The sequence below is a fragment of the Coregonus lavaretus genome (genome assembly GCF_964263955.1).
Source record: "Coregonus lavaretus genome assembly, chromosome: 33".
In the NCBI taxonomy this organism is placed as follows: domain Eukaryota; kingdom Metazoa; phylum Chordata; class Actinopteri; order Salmoniformes; family Salmonidae; genus Coregonus; species Coregonus lavaretus.
In genome coordinates, this window is record NC_140020.1 from 4195461 (window position 1) to 4212186 (window position 16726).

At 42.1% G+C, this 16726-nt stretch overlaps 1 protein-coding gene across 1 annotated transcript; it reads right to left on the reverse strand.

Moving 5' to 3' along the window:
- Positions 1-4240: 4240 nt before the first annotated feature.
- On the reverse strand, positions 4241-16726 carry LOC311108702 (protein phosphatase 1 regulatory subunit 14B-like). The gene is made up of 4 exons (XM_084151422.1): positions 16391-16726; positions 7039-7119; positions 6729-6761; positions 4241-4444 (listed from the first exon to the last, which is right to left on the reverse strand). The coding sequence occupies exons 1-4, from the start codon at positions 16577-16579 to the stop codon at positions 4382-4384; spliced, it is 366 nt and encodes a 121-aa protein (XP_084007548.1). The 5' UTR covers positions 16580-16726; the 3' UTR covers positions 4241-4381.

Sequence of the window (16726 nt, forward strand, 5' to 3'; positions counted from 1 at the left end):
GAGCAAAAGACGAAAGCGATTGGATTCAATATTTCTTTGATCCGCCTACTCCTCTCTGATTGGATAATGTCACCACACTTCCGTAGCAATGAGCGGACTCGATTATTCTGAGCAGCGGGGCACTGGTCCATGGCCCGTGACGTGACCAGGGAAAAGCGGTATTGGAGGAGCACCATTTTCAAAATCGAACAGTAATCTGCGCCATTTGGTCATGTTGTCAACAAGGCAGCATGGTGCATCGTACAGAAACATACATCAGTTTTCATTGAGAAGGCAGATAACGCATTTTTATCAGAAACCTACCTCGTGCTTAATTACGTCACTTTTGTTTTTAGCCGATTTCGCCGTGGGCTTTGAACGGGGCACCTGGCCAAACGGTTCCAAAACCAATGCAATCAACTTTCGCCCTATGCAAAACACGATTACCCGGGCGCCTGAGCCAGATTAATCGAGTCCCCTCCAACTTTCTCGGTTTACACTATCCTTCTACTTTTTCTTGGCAGGCGTAACATGCAGGTCAAAATGGAATTAGGGCCCTCTACTGGATTGGAATGCGAACACATTAAGAGAAAGCAGAAAGATATTCTAAACCTCAGAAGCTAGCACACAGTTCACTAATAATGCCGTGCAGCCTACCTATACTGAACAAAAATATAAACGCAACATGCAACAATTTCAATTATTTTGCTGAGTTACAGTTCATATAAGTAAATCAGTCAATTTAAATAAATTAGGACCTAAACTATGGATTTCACATGACTGGGCAGGGGTTCTGGCTCCCAAGTGGGTGGGATAATTAGTTTTTCCTCACAAAAGGGCTTTATTACTTAGAGAAATACTCCTCCAATTACATTTACAGTCATTTAGCAGACGCTTTTATCCAGAGCGTGAGTGCATACATTTTTATTTTTATTTTCTTTCATACTGGAATCGAACCCACAACCCTGGTGTTGTAAATGCCATGCTCTACCAACTGAGCTACATCCCTGCCAGCCATTCCCTCCCCTACCCTGGGCCAATTGTGCGCCGCCCCATGGGTCTCCCGGTCGCGGCCGGCTACGACAGAGCCTGGATTCGAACCAGGATCTCTAGTGGCACAGCTAGCACTACGATGCAGTGCCTTAGACCACTGCACAGCTGTCCGGGTGGCTGGTCTCAGACGATCCTGCAGGTGAAGAAGCCGGATGTGGTGGTCCTGGGCTGGCATGGTTACACGTGGTCTGCGATTGTGAGGCCGGTTGGACGTACTGCCAAATTCTCTAAAACTACGTTGGAGGTGGCTTATGGTAGAGAAAGTAACATTTAATTCTCTGGCAACAGCTCTGGTGGACATTCCTGCAGTCAGCATGCCAATTGCACGCTCCCTCAAAACTTAAGACATTTGTGGCATTGTGTTGTGTGACAAAACTGCACATTTTAAAGTGGCCTTTTATTGCCCCCAGCACAAGGTGAACCTGTGTAATGATCATGCTGTTTAATCAGCTTCTTGATATGCCACACCTGTCAGGTGGATGGATTATCTTGGCAAAGAAGAAATGCTCACTAACAGGGGCGTAAACACATTTGTGCACAACATTTGAGAGAAATAAGCTTTTTGTGCGTATAGGAAAGTTTCTGGGATCTTTTATTTCAGCTCATGAAACATGGGACCAATACTTTACATGTTGCGTTTATATTTTTGTTCAGTATATTTTAAAATAAATTGTGGGGATACACTTTATTTTTCTTTAATTTGACTGTTTCCACCCAACAACATTCAAAAAGGGTATTTGCCACCCCTGTATCCAACTGCATCCATCTTTTTTTTATTAGTCATTTAGCAGACGTTCTTATCAAGAGCGACTTACAGGAGCAATTAGGGTTAAGTGCCTTGCTCAAGGGCACATCGACAGATTTTTCACCTAGTCGGCTCGGGGATTAGAACCAGCGACCTTTCGGTTACTGGCACAATGCTCTTAACCACTAAGCTACCTGCCGCCCCAATAGTGAGTGTAACTCACTATTACTCCTCCATGGTTAGATAAGAGCAGGTGAAATGTATCTGGCAAAGATAGACACTCATGTACAGTAATTACAGTAAGGAGAAAGATAGACACTCATGTACAGTAATTACAGTAAGGAGAAAGATAGACACTCATGTACAGTAATTACAGTAAGGAGAAAGATAGACACTCATGTACAGTAATTACAGTAAGGAGAAAGATAGACACTCATGTACAGTAATTACAGTAAGGAGAAAGATAGACACTCATGTACAGTAATTACAGTAAGGAGAAAGATAGACACTCATGTACAGTAATTACAGTAAGGAGAAAGATGCAGTATGGTAAGGAGAAAAATACACTAAGAAGAAAGATATTATACTCTTATCCCGTCAGGGAAACGGTCTATATAGGCTATATCATTTTGTGACCGTTTTTTTCAAAGGTATGCTCTTTAATGTAATATGATACAATATATAAAACGGTATATACTGTATGTTATATTATAAAACTTAACAAACAAAAAAACAAGCTAATTTGTATCAGTTGGTGGTTGTTGAGGTGGTCGTTGGCTAACTTGTCTCTACCCGTAATCCCTTGACCTTTGTTGTCTGTCAACTGCTGTACGGTGTCAAATTCTGAGCCGGACGGTTAAACCATATTCCATTCCATTATATTTTTGATCAGTATAAATAGATAAAAGGCCAGTAGCTTTGCCTAGAGTAGAATATAGACTAGAGAGACGGGATGTCAGAAAATGCAATATAATAGAAACTCATTCAATGGTAAGAACATTTGGGAGTAGTTTGAACCTGCCTGAAATTGAATAAATTACAATTAATTAAATATTTGTATTGTCACATACACCGGATAGGAGCAGTGAAATGTGTTGTTTTACAGGGTCAGCTATAGTAGTACAGCACCCCTGGAGCAAATGAGGGTTAAGTGCCTTCCTCAAGGACACAGACATATTTTTCACCTTGTCGGCTCGGGTATTCAAACCAGCAACCTTTTGGTTACTGGCCCAACGCTCTGCTACCTTCCGCCCTATAAGTAGTTAATGTAAAGAAATGAAGAATGTCACAACTCTGATATGCTTCCACTGATTTATTGAAATGCACAAACATCTAAAGTTTCGATCCCCCATTGGGATCTTTAGCAGGTCCACAGCTCTTCTATATTTTGTGATGCCTAACTACCCTTTTATGGATTGAAGTGAATTTGTTTGAGGTGATATTTTACAGAATATCATAGGTAACATCACAGTACAACACTTATTTTCTGTAAAAGATTTCATTTGAAATTCCGATGTAACAGTTGGGGAAAGTTAATGACAGCACTGCTCCTTTTAAAACACCACCTTAAGCTAAACAAAAATATTAGTAACCATATTTACAGTACATTCTTCGGCTAGTCATAGCAGGGGATTTATCAGAGAAAACATTTAATCAAATAATAAAAAAATTAAAAAGAATGTCAACATAAAAATAAGCTGTGATCGGATTATTAAAAATGCCAGAAGTATCCATTAACACTGAATAACTAAACCAATCAGGCCCTGGTGAATTGGTGAACCCTTCTGTAACATAACAGTGAAAAACATCGACATAAACGATAGACTGGATAATCCATCAACACTAGACTGGATAATCTCTCATTCTACTTCAGAGGCAACTGATACCAAAAGGTGTTCGAATCCAGTAGGACATCTCTATGCTATATTATCTAATTTTTAAACTCTGTTTTACACAGATGCCCCATTGGAAGACCCACCAGGCTTATGTGTGTAAGACATATATGTTACCAAATAGTCCTATAATATAATGCTGTCACATAGAGGCAGGGACGGACTGGCCATAGGGCAATTCTGGAAAATGCCAGATGGGCTGGTCCGTCTTTAGCACAGTGGGCATGTCTAAATTGTTGGTCATTTTATGTGTGCAAAATGATCGTTATTTGGCTAATAATGGGGGTTCTAGGAAAAAATTGGGCCGTGTGAGGACCTCAAAGGGAAAAAATGGGCAGTGTAATAGAAATGCCTGGGCCAATTTCTGGGCCCAGTCAACCCTGCATTAAAGTATGTGATAAGTAGTCCTGTCTGTACCGGTCGTCCATTGGTGGATGGATCCACCATCCATCTGCCATCGTGCCATATATGATTAAATATTGCCATGGGGGCCCCTGATGTAGTAACACCATTGACTGTTAAGGGTGTAACCTGCCCAACAAGGACCCTCTTTGTCTAGGGCTGCCAACCACTAATATAGACACTGATACTGCAGATTGTGGATACATAAGGATATATCTAGATACATGAGGACTGTCACTGTTCACACATCCACAGCTACAGGTGAGAGAGGATGGTGTCTCATTTCAGATGGTCTCCACTCCAACTTTGTTCATTTTTTCAGTGACATCTTGCGAAGTCCCTTCATCCGATACAGCAAGCCGTCAATGAAGTCCTGTCAGGGAACAGTAGAGAAATTAGTGAGTGAGAGGTGGTTATACTGTGTACAGGTTAAACAGTCAATACATGCATGCACAACACAGTAACCCTCAAGTTTTAGGTGTGTTTATGGAAACTTAGTGGAAGTATATCTCACATGTTGTGGTTGTAAGAGCCATTTTGATAGGGTGTATGTTTGTCTAGTTGTGGTTGTTTTGGGCTGTCACTTCTCACCACTAGAGAGCAGTCTCACTCGGGTTAGGGGTCGTGTGGTGGGGTCAGGTGGTGGGGTCAGGTGTATGAGGGCCCAGGTAAACAGGTAGTAGTCATGCATGGGTCAACAGAAGATTCACTGTTTTTTACCGGTATTCACAAGATAATAATCAATCTCACTGTCAACTGCATTTATTTTCAGCAAACTTAACATGTGTAAATATTTGTATGAACATAATAAGATTCAACAACTGAGAAATAATCTGAACAAGTTCCACAGACATGTGACTAACAGAAATTGAATAATGTGTCCCTGAACAAAGGGGGGGTCAATATCAAAAGTAACAGTAAGTATCTGGTGTGGCCACCAGCTGCATTAAGTACTGCAGTGCATCTCCTCCTCATGGACTGCACCAGATTTGCCAGTTCTTGCTGTGAGATGTTACCCCACTCTTCCACCAAGGCACCTGCAAATTCCCTGACATTTCTGGGGGGAATGGCCCTAGCCCTCACCCTCCGATCCAACAGGTCCCAGATGTGCTCAATGGGATTGAGATCCGGGCTCTTCGCTGGCCATGGCAGAACACTGACATTCCTGTCTTGCAGGAAATCACGCACAGAACGAGCTGTATGGCTGGTGGCATTGTCATGGTCATGTCAGGATGAGCCTGCAGGAAGGATACCACATGAGGGAGGAGGATGTCTTCCCTGTAACGCACAGCATTGAGATTGCCTGCAATGACAATAAGCTCAGTCCGATGATGCTGTGACACACCGCCCCAGACCATGACTGACCCTCCACCTCCAAATCGATCCCGCTCCAGAGTACAGGCCTCAGTGTAATGGCCATTCCATTCGACGATAAACGTGAATCCGACCATCACCCCTGGTGAGGCAAAACCGCGACTCGTCAGTGAAGAGCACTTTTTGCAAGTCCTGTCTGGTCCAGCGATGGTGGGTTTGTGGCCATAGGCGACGTTGTTGCCGGTGATGTCTGGTGAGGACCTGCCTTACAACAGGCCTACAAGCCCTCAGTCCAGCCTTTCTCAGCCTATTGAGGACAGTCTGAGCACTGATGGAGGGATTGTGCGTTCCTGGTGTAACCGTAGCTCAGTCGGTAGAGCATGGCGCTTGCAACGCCAGGGTTGCGGGTTTGTTTCCCACGGGGGGCCAGTATGAAAATGTATGCACTCACTAACTGTAAGTCGCTCTGGATAAGAGCGTCTGCTAAATGACTACAATGTAAATGTTGTTGCCATCTTGTACCTGTCCCGCAGGTGTGATGTTTGGATGTACCGATCCTGTACAGGTGTTGTTACACGTGGTCTGCCACTGCGAGGACGATCAGCTGTCAGTCCTGTCTCCCTGTAGCGCTGTCTTAGGCATCTCACAGTACGGACATTGCAATTTATTGCCCTGGCCACATTTGCAGTCCTCATGCCTCCTTGCAGCATGCCTAAGGCACGTTCACGCAGATGAGCAGGGACCCTGGGCATCTTTCTTTTGGTGTTTTTCAGAGTCAGTAGAAAGACTTAGTGTCCTAAGTTTTCATAACTGTGACCTTAATTGCCTACCGTCTGTAAGCTGTTAGTGTCTTAACGACCGTTCCACAGGTGCATGTTCCTTAATTGTTTATGGTTCATTGAACAAGCATGAGAACAGTGTTTAAACCCTTTACAATGAAGATCTGTGAAGTTATTTTGATTTTTACAAATTACCTTTGAAAGACAGGGTCCTGAAAAAGGGATGTTTCTTTTTTTGCTGAGTTTATGTCCTGTTACACACTTGTACAAGTGTCAGTGTGTAATGGAAATGTGTTTCTTGCATATCCTAACTCCCCCTGAGACACCCGCAGGGAGTGGGGTCACAGCCAGTATCACCGTTGTCCAGCACCGCTGGAGCAGTTGGGGATAAGTGCCTTGCTCAAGGGCACAGCGACAGATTTTTCACCTTGTCGGCTCCGGAATTCAAACCACCAACCTTTAGGTTACTGGTCCAACGCTCTAACCTCGAGGCTATCTGCCTCCCTTTAAAAAGATTGCCTGTATCATTGGACTGTCAATGCAATTTGTTTAGTGCTTCCTTACCTCTTTGGGCTTGCCACACTCTTGAAGAAGGTCCTGTAGAAATAGAGTTGGGAAACCATGAACTCTGTCACTCTGACTCTTTATTCAAACAACATAAGGTGTTTTTGACAGATTTAGAACAGGGTTCAAATAGTTTTAGTTCTTGTTCAAATAGTTTGAGCGTTTGGTTGAACCTGTCAGTGACAGTTGGGCTTAGTTTTGCACTTTGGGGACTGTTCCATTGCCAGACAAATTCAATCAAGCACAGCTACAGTATTTGCAGGAAGATGAATAGTATTTGAACCCAGGTCTGAACAGATTTTGCACTCACATGTAGCTTTGATCTCTGTTCTGCGTCTGATATATCCAGCAACTCATCGATGTCAATTTCTAACTCCGGAATATCCTCCTCCTGAAAAAGGGTAAAACACAAACAAAAGAAAACTAGAATAAAACAAGAACCCAAATGTCAGCAAGATAACTCTCCATTTACACTAATAATACATTTAACCAATGACAAAAGGCTGTGGTCCTCTGTAGCTCAGCTGGTAGAGCACGGCGCTTGTAACGCCAAGGTAGTGGGTTCGATTCCCGGGACCACCCATACACAAAAATTTATGCACGCATGACTGTAAGTCGCTTTGGATAAAAGCGTCTGCTAAATGGCATATTATTATTATTATTATTACTCTGAGTCTGAATGTCCTCTCTGGCAACCGTAGACTACTGTATTTCTTCTGAGAAAGGGCATCCTTTGCATTCTCACTCAACAATTTTCATTAACCTGATTGTTGATGGATGAATACACACACAATGATCACTGTGAAATGAACAAAGTAAATTCTGATTTAAAAAAAATAAATACAACTTTTGCCAGTAGATTTCCATGTTGATAGGAAGTGAAAGCATTTTTGTGACCAACACAGTCACGCACAGATATTAGTTCAGACACTTAGTCTTTTGTGTTGACGGCCAACAAGCCCAACATTCCATGGCGTACACTGGGCTTTGGTGGACCACAGTTGTCCCACTAATCATGCAGCCACAGCTATCAAAGAGCCAATGACATACTTTAAAAGTAAACAACCACAAAAAAAAGAGAATATATTGTGCACCTATAACTCTACAATTCCTATTCCCACTGTTCTTCCATTTTAACATAAACTATCGCAAACTTCTCCTGACAAAATGTGGATGTAGATCTCCAGGAAGACGTTTAGGCATAAAGAGGGCTAATAGATATAATAAAAGATCTGAAGATTTACCCAGAGAACACTTTCCCTTGCAAATTAGCTTCCATAGAAATGACCCTTAGGTTTCAATGATTATTTCATGAGTATGTTGGCCTATACTATTAAATATGTTCCTTATTGTACCTACAATTCCTCTAATGAGCCAAAATGGCTGCCAATCCCGACAGTAGAAGATGGGAAATGACTGTTGACATTATGAATAAGTGAAACAGCCGGGAAAACAAAAACGCAAGTGCACCTAATGTTCCCTGTACACTTACGGAAAGACAAACAGGTTCTTATTCGACGCTGCAGAATTTTTCATCTTATTAATGCGTGAAGATAATTTGTGCTGAGATGTTGCTTTTCAACAGCAGTAATGAGGATAATGGAGAATATGGGTTGGGCCCTGAAATGGTTTTCGAGAACCACAACCAAGAGTACAGCGTATACATTTTTCAAACCTCAAAATGACTTTGCAACTTATTTTGCATAATAACTGACAAACGGGCTAATTATGAACCTCTTAATCTACAGTTGTCATCTCCTGCATTAAGGTTGTTGTTTTTGTACCATTCCGGAACAGGAAGTTGTGGGAAAGAAGGAAGTTAGGCCTTCCCTTGTTTGTTTTCTGTTAGGTTGAGATAAAACAGGGATGCCTCCAAAAGACGTTCTAGCTTATTGTAGTGACATTTTTATCAACTTTAACTTCCTTTATTTTTTCTCTTAGTTAGGTCCACTAACTGAGAAGGCATCAAGGAGCAAATGCATATTCTGCCCAATCAAAACAGATATAGTTATAGACCAATGAGGGTAGTACGCTACAGAGGGTAGGGGCCATCATGGGGCCAAGCTTCCTGCCTTCCAGGACCTCTATACCAGGCGGTGTCAGAGGAAGGGCCTAAAAATTGTCAAAGACTCCAGTCACCCTAGTCATAGACTGTTCTCTCTGCTACCGCACGGCAAGCGGTACCGGAGCGCCAAGTCTAGGTCCAAAAGGCTTCTTAACAGCTTCTACCCCCTAACCATAAGACTGCTGAACAGTCAAATGGCTACCCGGACTATTTGCATTGACCCCTTTTTTTACGCTGCTGCTACTCGCTGTTTATTATCTATGCATAGTCACTTTACCCCTACCTACAGTGCATTCGAAAAGTATTCAGACCCCTTGACTTTTTCCACATTGTTACGTTACAGCCTTATTCTAAAATTGATTAAATTGTTTTTCCCCTCATCCATCTACACACAATACCCCATAATGACAAAGCAAAAACTGGTTTTTAGACATTTTTGCACATTCATAAAAATAAATAAAAAAGTGACACAAAATGACATTTACATAAGTATTCAGACCCTTTACTCAGTACTTTGTTGAAGCACCTTTGGCAGCGATTAGAGCCTCGAGTCTTCTTGGGTATGATGCTACAAGCTTGGCACACCTTTATTTGGGGAGTTTCTCCATTCTTCTCTTCAGATCCTCTCAAGCTCTGTCAGGTTGGATGGGGAGCGTTGCTGCACAGCTATTTTCAGGTCTAAATATATAAATATATATAAATATATATATATATATATATATTGGTAATTTAGCAGACGCTCTTATCCAGAGCGACTTACAGGAGCAATTAGGGTTAAGTGCCTTGCTCAAGGGCACATTGACAGGTTTTTCACCTAGTCGGCTCGGGGATTAGAACCAGCGACCTTTCGGTTACTGGCACAACGCTCTTAACCACTAAGCTACCTGCCGCCCGGGAGGTCTCTCCAGAGATATTCGACCGGGTTCAAGTCCGGGCTCTGGCTGGGCCACTCAAGGACATTCAGAGACTTGTCCCGAAGCCACTCCTGCGTTGTCTTGGCTGTGTGTTTAGGGTCGTTGTCCTGTTGGAAGGTGAACCTTCACCCCAGTCTGAGGTCCTGAGCCTTCTGGAGCATCAAAGATCTCTCTGTACTTTACTCCGTTCATCTTTCCCTCTATCCTGACTAGTCTCCTAGTACCTGCTGCTGAAAAACATCCCCACAGCATGATTCTGCCACCACCTTGCTTCATCATAGGGATGATGCCAGGCTTCCTCCAGACGTGACGCTTGGCATTCAGGCCAAAGAGTTCAGTCTTGGTTTCATCAGACCAGAGAATCTTGTTTCTCATGGTCTGTGAGTCCTTTAGATGCCTTTTGGCAAACTCCAAGTGTGCTGTCTTGTGGCTTTTACTGAGGAGTGGCTTCCGTCTGGCCACTCTACCATAAAGGCCTGAGTGGTGGAGTGCTGCAGAGATGGTTGTCCTTCTGTAAGGTTCTCCCATCTCCACAGAGGAACTCTGGAGCTCTGTCAAAGTGACCATCGGGTTCTTTGTCACCTCCCTGACCAAGACCCTTCTCCCCCGATTGCTCAGTTTTGCCGGGAAGGCCAGCTCTAGGAAGAGTCTTGGTGGTTCTAAACTTATTCCATTTAAGAATGATGGAGGCCACTGTGTTCTTGGTGACCTTCAATGCTGCAGACATTTTTTGGCACCCTTCCCCAGATCTGCGCCTCGACACAATCCTGTCTCGAAGCTTGGTTTTTGCTCTGACATGCACTGTCAACTGTGGGACCTTATATAGACAGGCGTGTGCCTTTCCAAATCATGTCCAATCAATTGAATTTACCACAGGTGGACTCCAATCAAGTTGTAGAAACATCTCAAGGATGATCAATGGAAACAGGATGCACCTGAGCTCAATTTCGAGTCTCATAGCAGAGGGTCTGAATACTGAATGTAAATAAGTATCTGTTTTTCATTTTTAATAAAATTAGCAAAAATGTTTAAAACCTGTTTTTGCTTTGTCATTATGGGGTATTGTGTGTAGATTGATGAGGATTTTTATTTAATCCATATTAGAATAAGGCTGTAATGTAACAAAATGTGGAAAAAGGGAAGGGGTCTGAATACTTTCCGAATTCACTGTACATTTTACCTCAATTACCTGGACTAACCTGCACCCCTGCACATTGCCTCGGTATCGGTACCCCCTGTATATAGCCTCGTTAGTGTTATTTTATTTTGTAACTGTTTTTTTTTAAACATTAGTTTATTCTATTTTTCTTTTTTTGTGCAAATATTTTCTTACTTAAAAAAAAACTGCATTGTTGGTTAAGGGCTTGTAAGTAAGCATTTCACAGTAAGGTCTACACCGCATGTGACAAATAAGATTTGATTTGATGTACTTTTTGTCCCCTTGGAACCGTAACTAAATGTAGTCCCTCTGATCCAGTCTGGCTCTGGCTCATATAAATCTACTAGACAGCCCATTAGCATCACAACTCTGGAAAGCCAGAGCAAGCTTGTCAGCACAGTCAGACTCTTAGAAGTAATGATCGTAAAGCGAGGACAAGGAAGATCATTAGGCTATAATGCTAGATAAGGCTAGCCCTGCGAGCTAATGGGCCATTATCCCTTAAATGCAATACATTAGCTAATGTTTTATATTTGTATAACCTTGGAGCTTTAAAGTTATGTTCACCCCTCCTGTGGTAAACTTCAGATGTAGGATCATAATTTGAGCCAGTTTGTTACAGCAGGAAAATAATCTTGCAGCAACAGGAAATGTGAATTATTATGTGGATTATAATTTATGGACATTTTTGTAGGGGTTGATACATTTTTAATTAGCGCAAATCAAGTCAAATTTCAAAGTGAAAATTACAATCGTTAGAAGCCTTTTTAAAACTCAAATACACTACAAGTTTGCATGTCCTGCTTTGCACGAAAATTCTCAGCAACAAAAGGTTGATCAAATTAAGGTCCTACATCTGTAGCTGTCTATTAAACTCTATTCAAATCCACACAGACATCGCTTTATAGTTAAAGTACAGGGGTTCCAATCAAGGTAATTTGGCAGCTGATGCTTAAGGTTACGATGAGGGGTATTTCGACACAGACGTCTATAAGGGTACTTACTTAACGTCAACGCCCCTAGGGTCATGTGTTGAATTATTGAAGGTTATTCCTTAATTCACGTGTGGTTCCAAGGGTAGACCTTATCGGTAGCTTGACATCTTTTTTGCAATTTTTCTCTTTAAAACACACATTGTATTACAAAACCCTGTGGAATTTAACTGCAGCTAGAACTAGTTTCATAGATTGTGTTTGTGTGGCATGCAGGGGCGGTGTGTTCATTAGGGCGATATGGGCGACGCACTGCCAAACGGGAAAAGGAAGGGATTTTTTTTCTAATTAATTATATCACGGCAACAGTAGTTATCAGTGTTCTAATCTAGACGTCTGATCTGCCACTAAATGTCCAATCAGGCTAAAGTCGTGCTTCAAATGGCCCCGCCCCTTTTGGGGCGATTTCAGTCAGGTTGAAAATCGCCCCAGAAGTCTCTCATAGACTCTCATGTAAAATCTTTTTTTTTCAAATATCAGAGCTTTCAATACAATCTCTATGGGTTCCGGGAGGGCTTGCACTTACGCGCTTTCGTCATACGTAACATAACCATGAACGTAACTAAGAAAAGAGCGGGTAGCAGCGTCAATCAATTCACGTACTACTGTCAAGATGGCTAGCGTTCAGTGCAACTCGATTGTCTCTTTGAAAGAAGTTCCTTTTTGTCGGCGAACAAATCAAGATAAATTGGCAACGAAACAATTAGGACCTCCCAGACCAAATGTAATAATTCAACAGGTTTCTACTAAAGGGGGAAAGTCCTACACCCGAGGATTTTCCAAAAATTGGTACGAACGAAAAACCTGGCTAGCAGGCTGCGATGTAGCTAATGCAGTCTTCTGCTACCCCTGCTTACTCTTTCACCCTGAAGGCGGCACGGCAGACAGCACCGCTTGGACAGCGACTGGTGTAACGGACATGCACCATCTTTCAGAAAAGATTATGAAACATGAGCTGTCAAAGACCCACATGGATAGCTGTTTGAGATTGTCTGCTTTGGGGAGAGTGAACATTGCCACTCAACTGGATGAGGGATACAGGCTAGCTGTCCGCCGCCACAACGATGAGGTTAGCAAGAACCGCCACATCCTCAGCCGGCTAATCCAGTGTGTGAAGTTTTGCGGAGTGTTTGAGTTAGCTTTGCGAGGCAAAGATGAAACTGAGGGCTCCACCAACCCTGGTATTTTTCTTGGACTTGTCAACTTTGTGGCACAATTAGATGAGGTGTTTTATGGAAATGCATATTGTTTATGCAGTGTTGAGGAATGTGAAAGAACACCCTTGATTATTTTTACTGTGATAACTTATTTTGCTTTTGTAAGCCAACACTTTTGAGATCAGTCAATAAATGCTTCTGGTATTGACTTATATGCTGCCCCTGTCTTCATGTTGTTGCTGGACATATCTTTTTAAAAATGTGTGTAGGTCACCTAAATCATCAGAAAAATTGACCCCCTGAGAATTTTTTCAGGAGCCGCCACTGGTGGCATGTATGTACCATCCCTGCCTGCATTCAACACCATACTCTCATTATCAGTACTCTATCATCTGAAACCAACCATTACTAAACCATTAAAGCTCAGGTTCTATAATTTAGGGGTAAAGTTAGTGTAGGTATTGGGAAACCAATGTCATTCACCGCGTGAAGCTAAGAGGAGGTTTAAGCACAAATAGCTGAGAAATTAATCTGATCCCCAGAATATTAATCAAGTCAAGAATCTTTGAGCAAGAAACGTTCAGTGCCTTTATCTACACTGTGGGCAAACATGTTAAATCTTGGTATGCTAACTGATGGAGGTAATCGCTTACCTGCCGTAGCATGCGGAGAGAATTTTCTCTGCAGGGGGAAGTCAATAAGTCAGCCATTTTGTTTCTTGGAATGAATCCCACACACAAAAAAGAATGTGACCTCTAACCTGTGTGTTATTGGAAGCTTAAACCACCTTTGTGGCATAACATAGGGTAATGGCTTTGTTTCTGCTTCTAAAATGGTTTCCTCTTAGTTTTGTGAGTATTAATAAAGTCCAGATTACTTTCGTTTTTTCCCCAATAGCAAACCACTTCAGACTTTCCTTGTATCGCTTGGCAAGCTCCTTTACTCCATTCCTACTTTCTTTCCCCTGGCATAAATCAAATAGAACACACATACAGACTGCTACTTGGGAAAATGCTACAGTATTTACTATATGAGTAAAAAGTAGATTATTATTGTCTTGATCTTTCCACCCTTTTCTCAATCATGTACGAACTATTTCTAACCTCAGTGTCTTGGAAAATCATTATGTTATCTGATAATTGATCATGAATGCAATGAGGGTCCAATCCCTCTGATCTGGCAAGGTCATCCTGGAGAATGTGAAGATTAAATGGCTTTGTCTTGATTAGAACCCACAACAGTCTGTTGTACACTACTTTGGTATTTCCATTCATATAGGAACAAAGAAACAACTATTCAGAGACAACAATGAGTGCCTACCAGGGACGAAATATCTAGAAAACTTTCTAGAAAATTAACAATATTCTTTTGAGGGAATATGATAATAAGCTGTTGGTGGTTTCTCAGGCCAGTTCACTGTACTTCTCTACCCATACAAATGTGAGGCATTACACTAAGCAGCTTGAGTTTTAATAATCAACTTTTATCTTTCAATCAGAGCTACTGGACATGGTGTTAGTACTAAAGATGCATATCCATTGTATTTCATTCATTTAAAAAAAATACGTTTGTACTATACAGTGCATTGCTTCAGGCTAACTGTTATTATGGACTTTCTTACAATGGGGACAAAGGGGACATTGGATGGGGGCCAGCATACCGACTCTATTGTCACCCACGCTGCCTGTGACATGAGGCCGTGGTTGAACCCTGACTGGGCCCTTTTCTCCCTCAAACACTGGGGTCTTTTGCCACCAGTTATTTACTTCCATATGGGCTTTACTGGCTAAGGGCCAACTGTGTCCCAAGGTCATGTGAGAAAATACATATTTCCTGACAATGTCCTCCAGGAGGGCAAAGTAGAAATATTAGAATTTTAGAGAACCTTACCTACAGTACTTCACTTACATGTGATTTTAGACTTTTTTTTAAATCGCACTATGGAAGTTGGTTTAATTTCTGCATGAGTCACATAATATGAATATGTATATACTGATATGTGTTAATGTAAGGATTGGGTGAGGATACACTGATCCTGAATCTGTTTCCACAGGCATCTACAGTATCTTCTATCATCTATCTATCTATCTATCTATCTATCTATCTATCTATCTATCTATCTATCTATCTATCTATCTATCTATCTATCTATCTATCTATCTATCTATCTATCTATCTATCTATCTATCTATCTATCTATCTATCTATCTATCTATCTATCTATCTATCTATCTCCCAAAACAAAAGTTATACGGTACACTGACAAGGAGCCAAAACTGAAGCCCAAATGGTCGTTTCCATTGCATTTCCTAGGGGCCCGGTAATCAAATTGCCACAGCTGAGGATATAATTGGACCGAGCTCCCTCTGGTTCCGGGACTAATCATCAATAAAGCCCTCATAGCCAGCCTCACCCAGGTTCCCAATTCAGTTTGTCTGGTCTGGAAACCAACAGAGAAATATACCAAGATAGCTAGATCCTGTCACAGCATGAAATAATCGAAGTACTGAACTGTGAAAGTGCAGGCTTTTACTCCAGTCCAAGCAGTAAGACAGCTGATATCTCAACTAGTCTTGATTGAAGACTGTGATTGCCTGAACCCACACAGGGCTCCTTGTGGATAAAATTGGACATTACTGTACTAAACACAGGTGGCCACAGAGAATGAATGAATGAATGAATGCCATAATGCGCATTTAGCCAATGTTAGAGACAAAACAGGACCAACTAATGGGGCAATACACATTCTGAATTGCTTTAAATGTCATAACCATGTCTGAGTAATCAAAATAGGATCTAATTTAACTTTAGTTACTTCAGATTTGACCCACTAGTCATCTGCACTACAGTAACTGTACAGTAACTGAGCAGCTCAAGTTGCCCCCCTAACCACAGATCTAAAATCAGATTACACAACACAATTCCTAACCTTGACTATTAGGAAGATAACCCTGGACCAGGGTATCTGACCCCGGACCAGCGGATAGGACAACTGTGAATGCCAGGTAAACACACATAACCAAATGCTCTCTCCAGTAAAGTCTCTTTAGTCATCTCCCTCTCTTTCTATACATCATCCTCTATCTCTTCCTCTCTATCCTTTCAGTGGGAATTATTCACAGTAGAAACGAGGGAGCGCTCTCCCCTCTTCCCTCACCTCTCCTCCACTCCGTTTCTCCCCTTCTCTGCCAGGCGACTGTCGCTATGGGAACTCCCTTGTCTAAACTTAAGCTTGCTTACTTCACCATTATATTTACATCATGCCCTTATAAGATACTGGTCCAGGACTAGCTTTGATACATTACACCACAATGGTAAAGATCATCACCGGTGTAAAAGGAGCTGACCCTAGATCGGAAGATAGCTGAAAGTTACCTCGCAGTCAAACAGGAGATGCAGCTGCCCGTCGATCCACTCCTCGATGTCCAGCCTCCGTTGCAGGTCCTTGCGGTTGTACTTGACCGTGAGTTTTCCCAGTCTGCGTTGAGGAGGCTCCTCTTCCACCTTCTCCTCACCCGGGGTTTGGAACAAGACCCTGTGCTGGGGACCCGGTTGGGTGGACATGCCTCTGTCTGTCTGTCTGTCTGTCTGTCTGTCTGTCTGTCTGTCTGTCAGCCCTGGTCACCAAGGAGAAGAGCAGAGAGCTTGAGTTCCTTTCAATTTCAAGCTTTATCTGTCTGCACTGCTGTTTGTCTGTCTGCACTGCTGTCT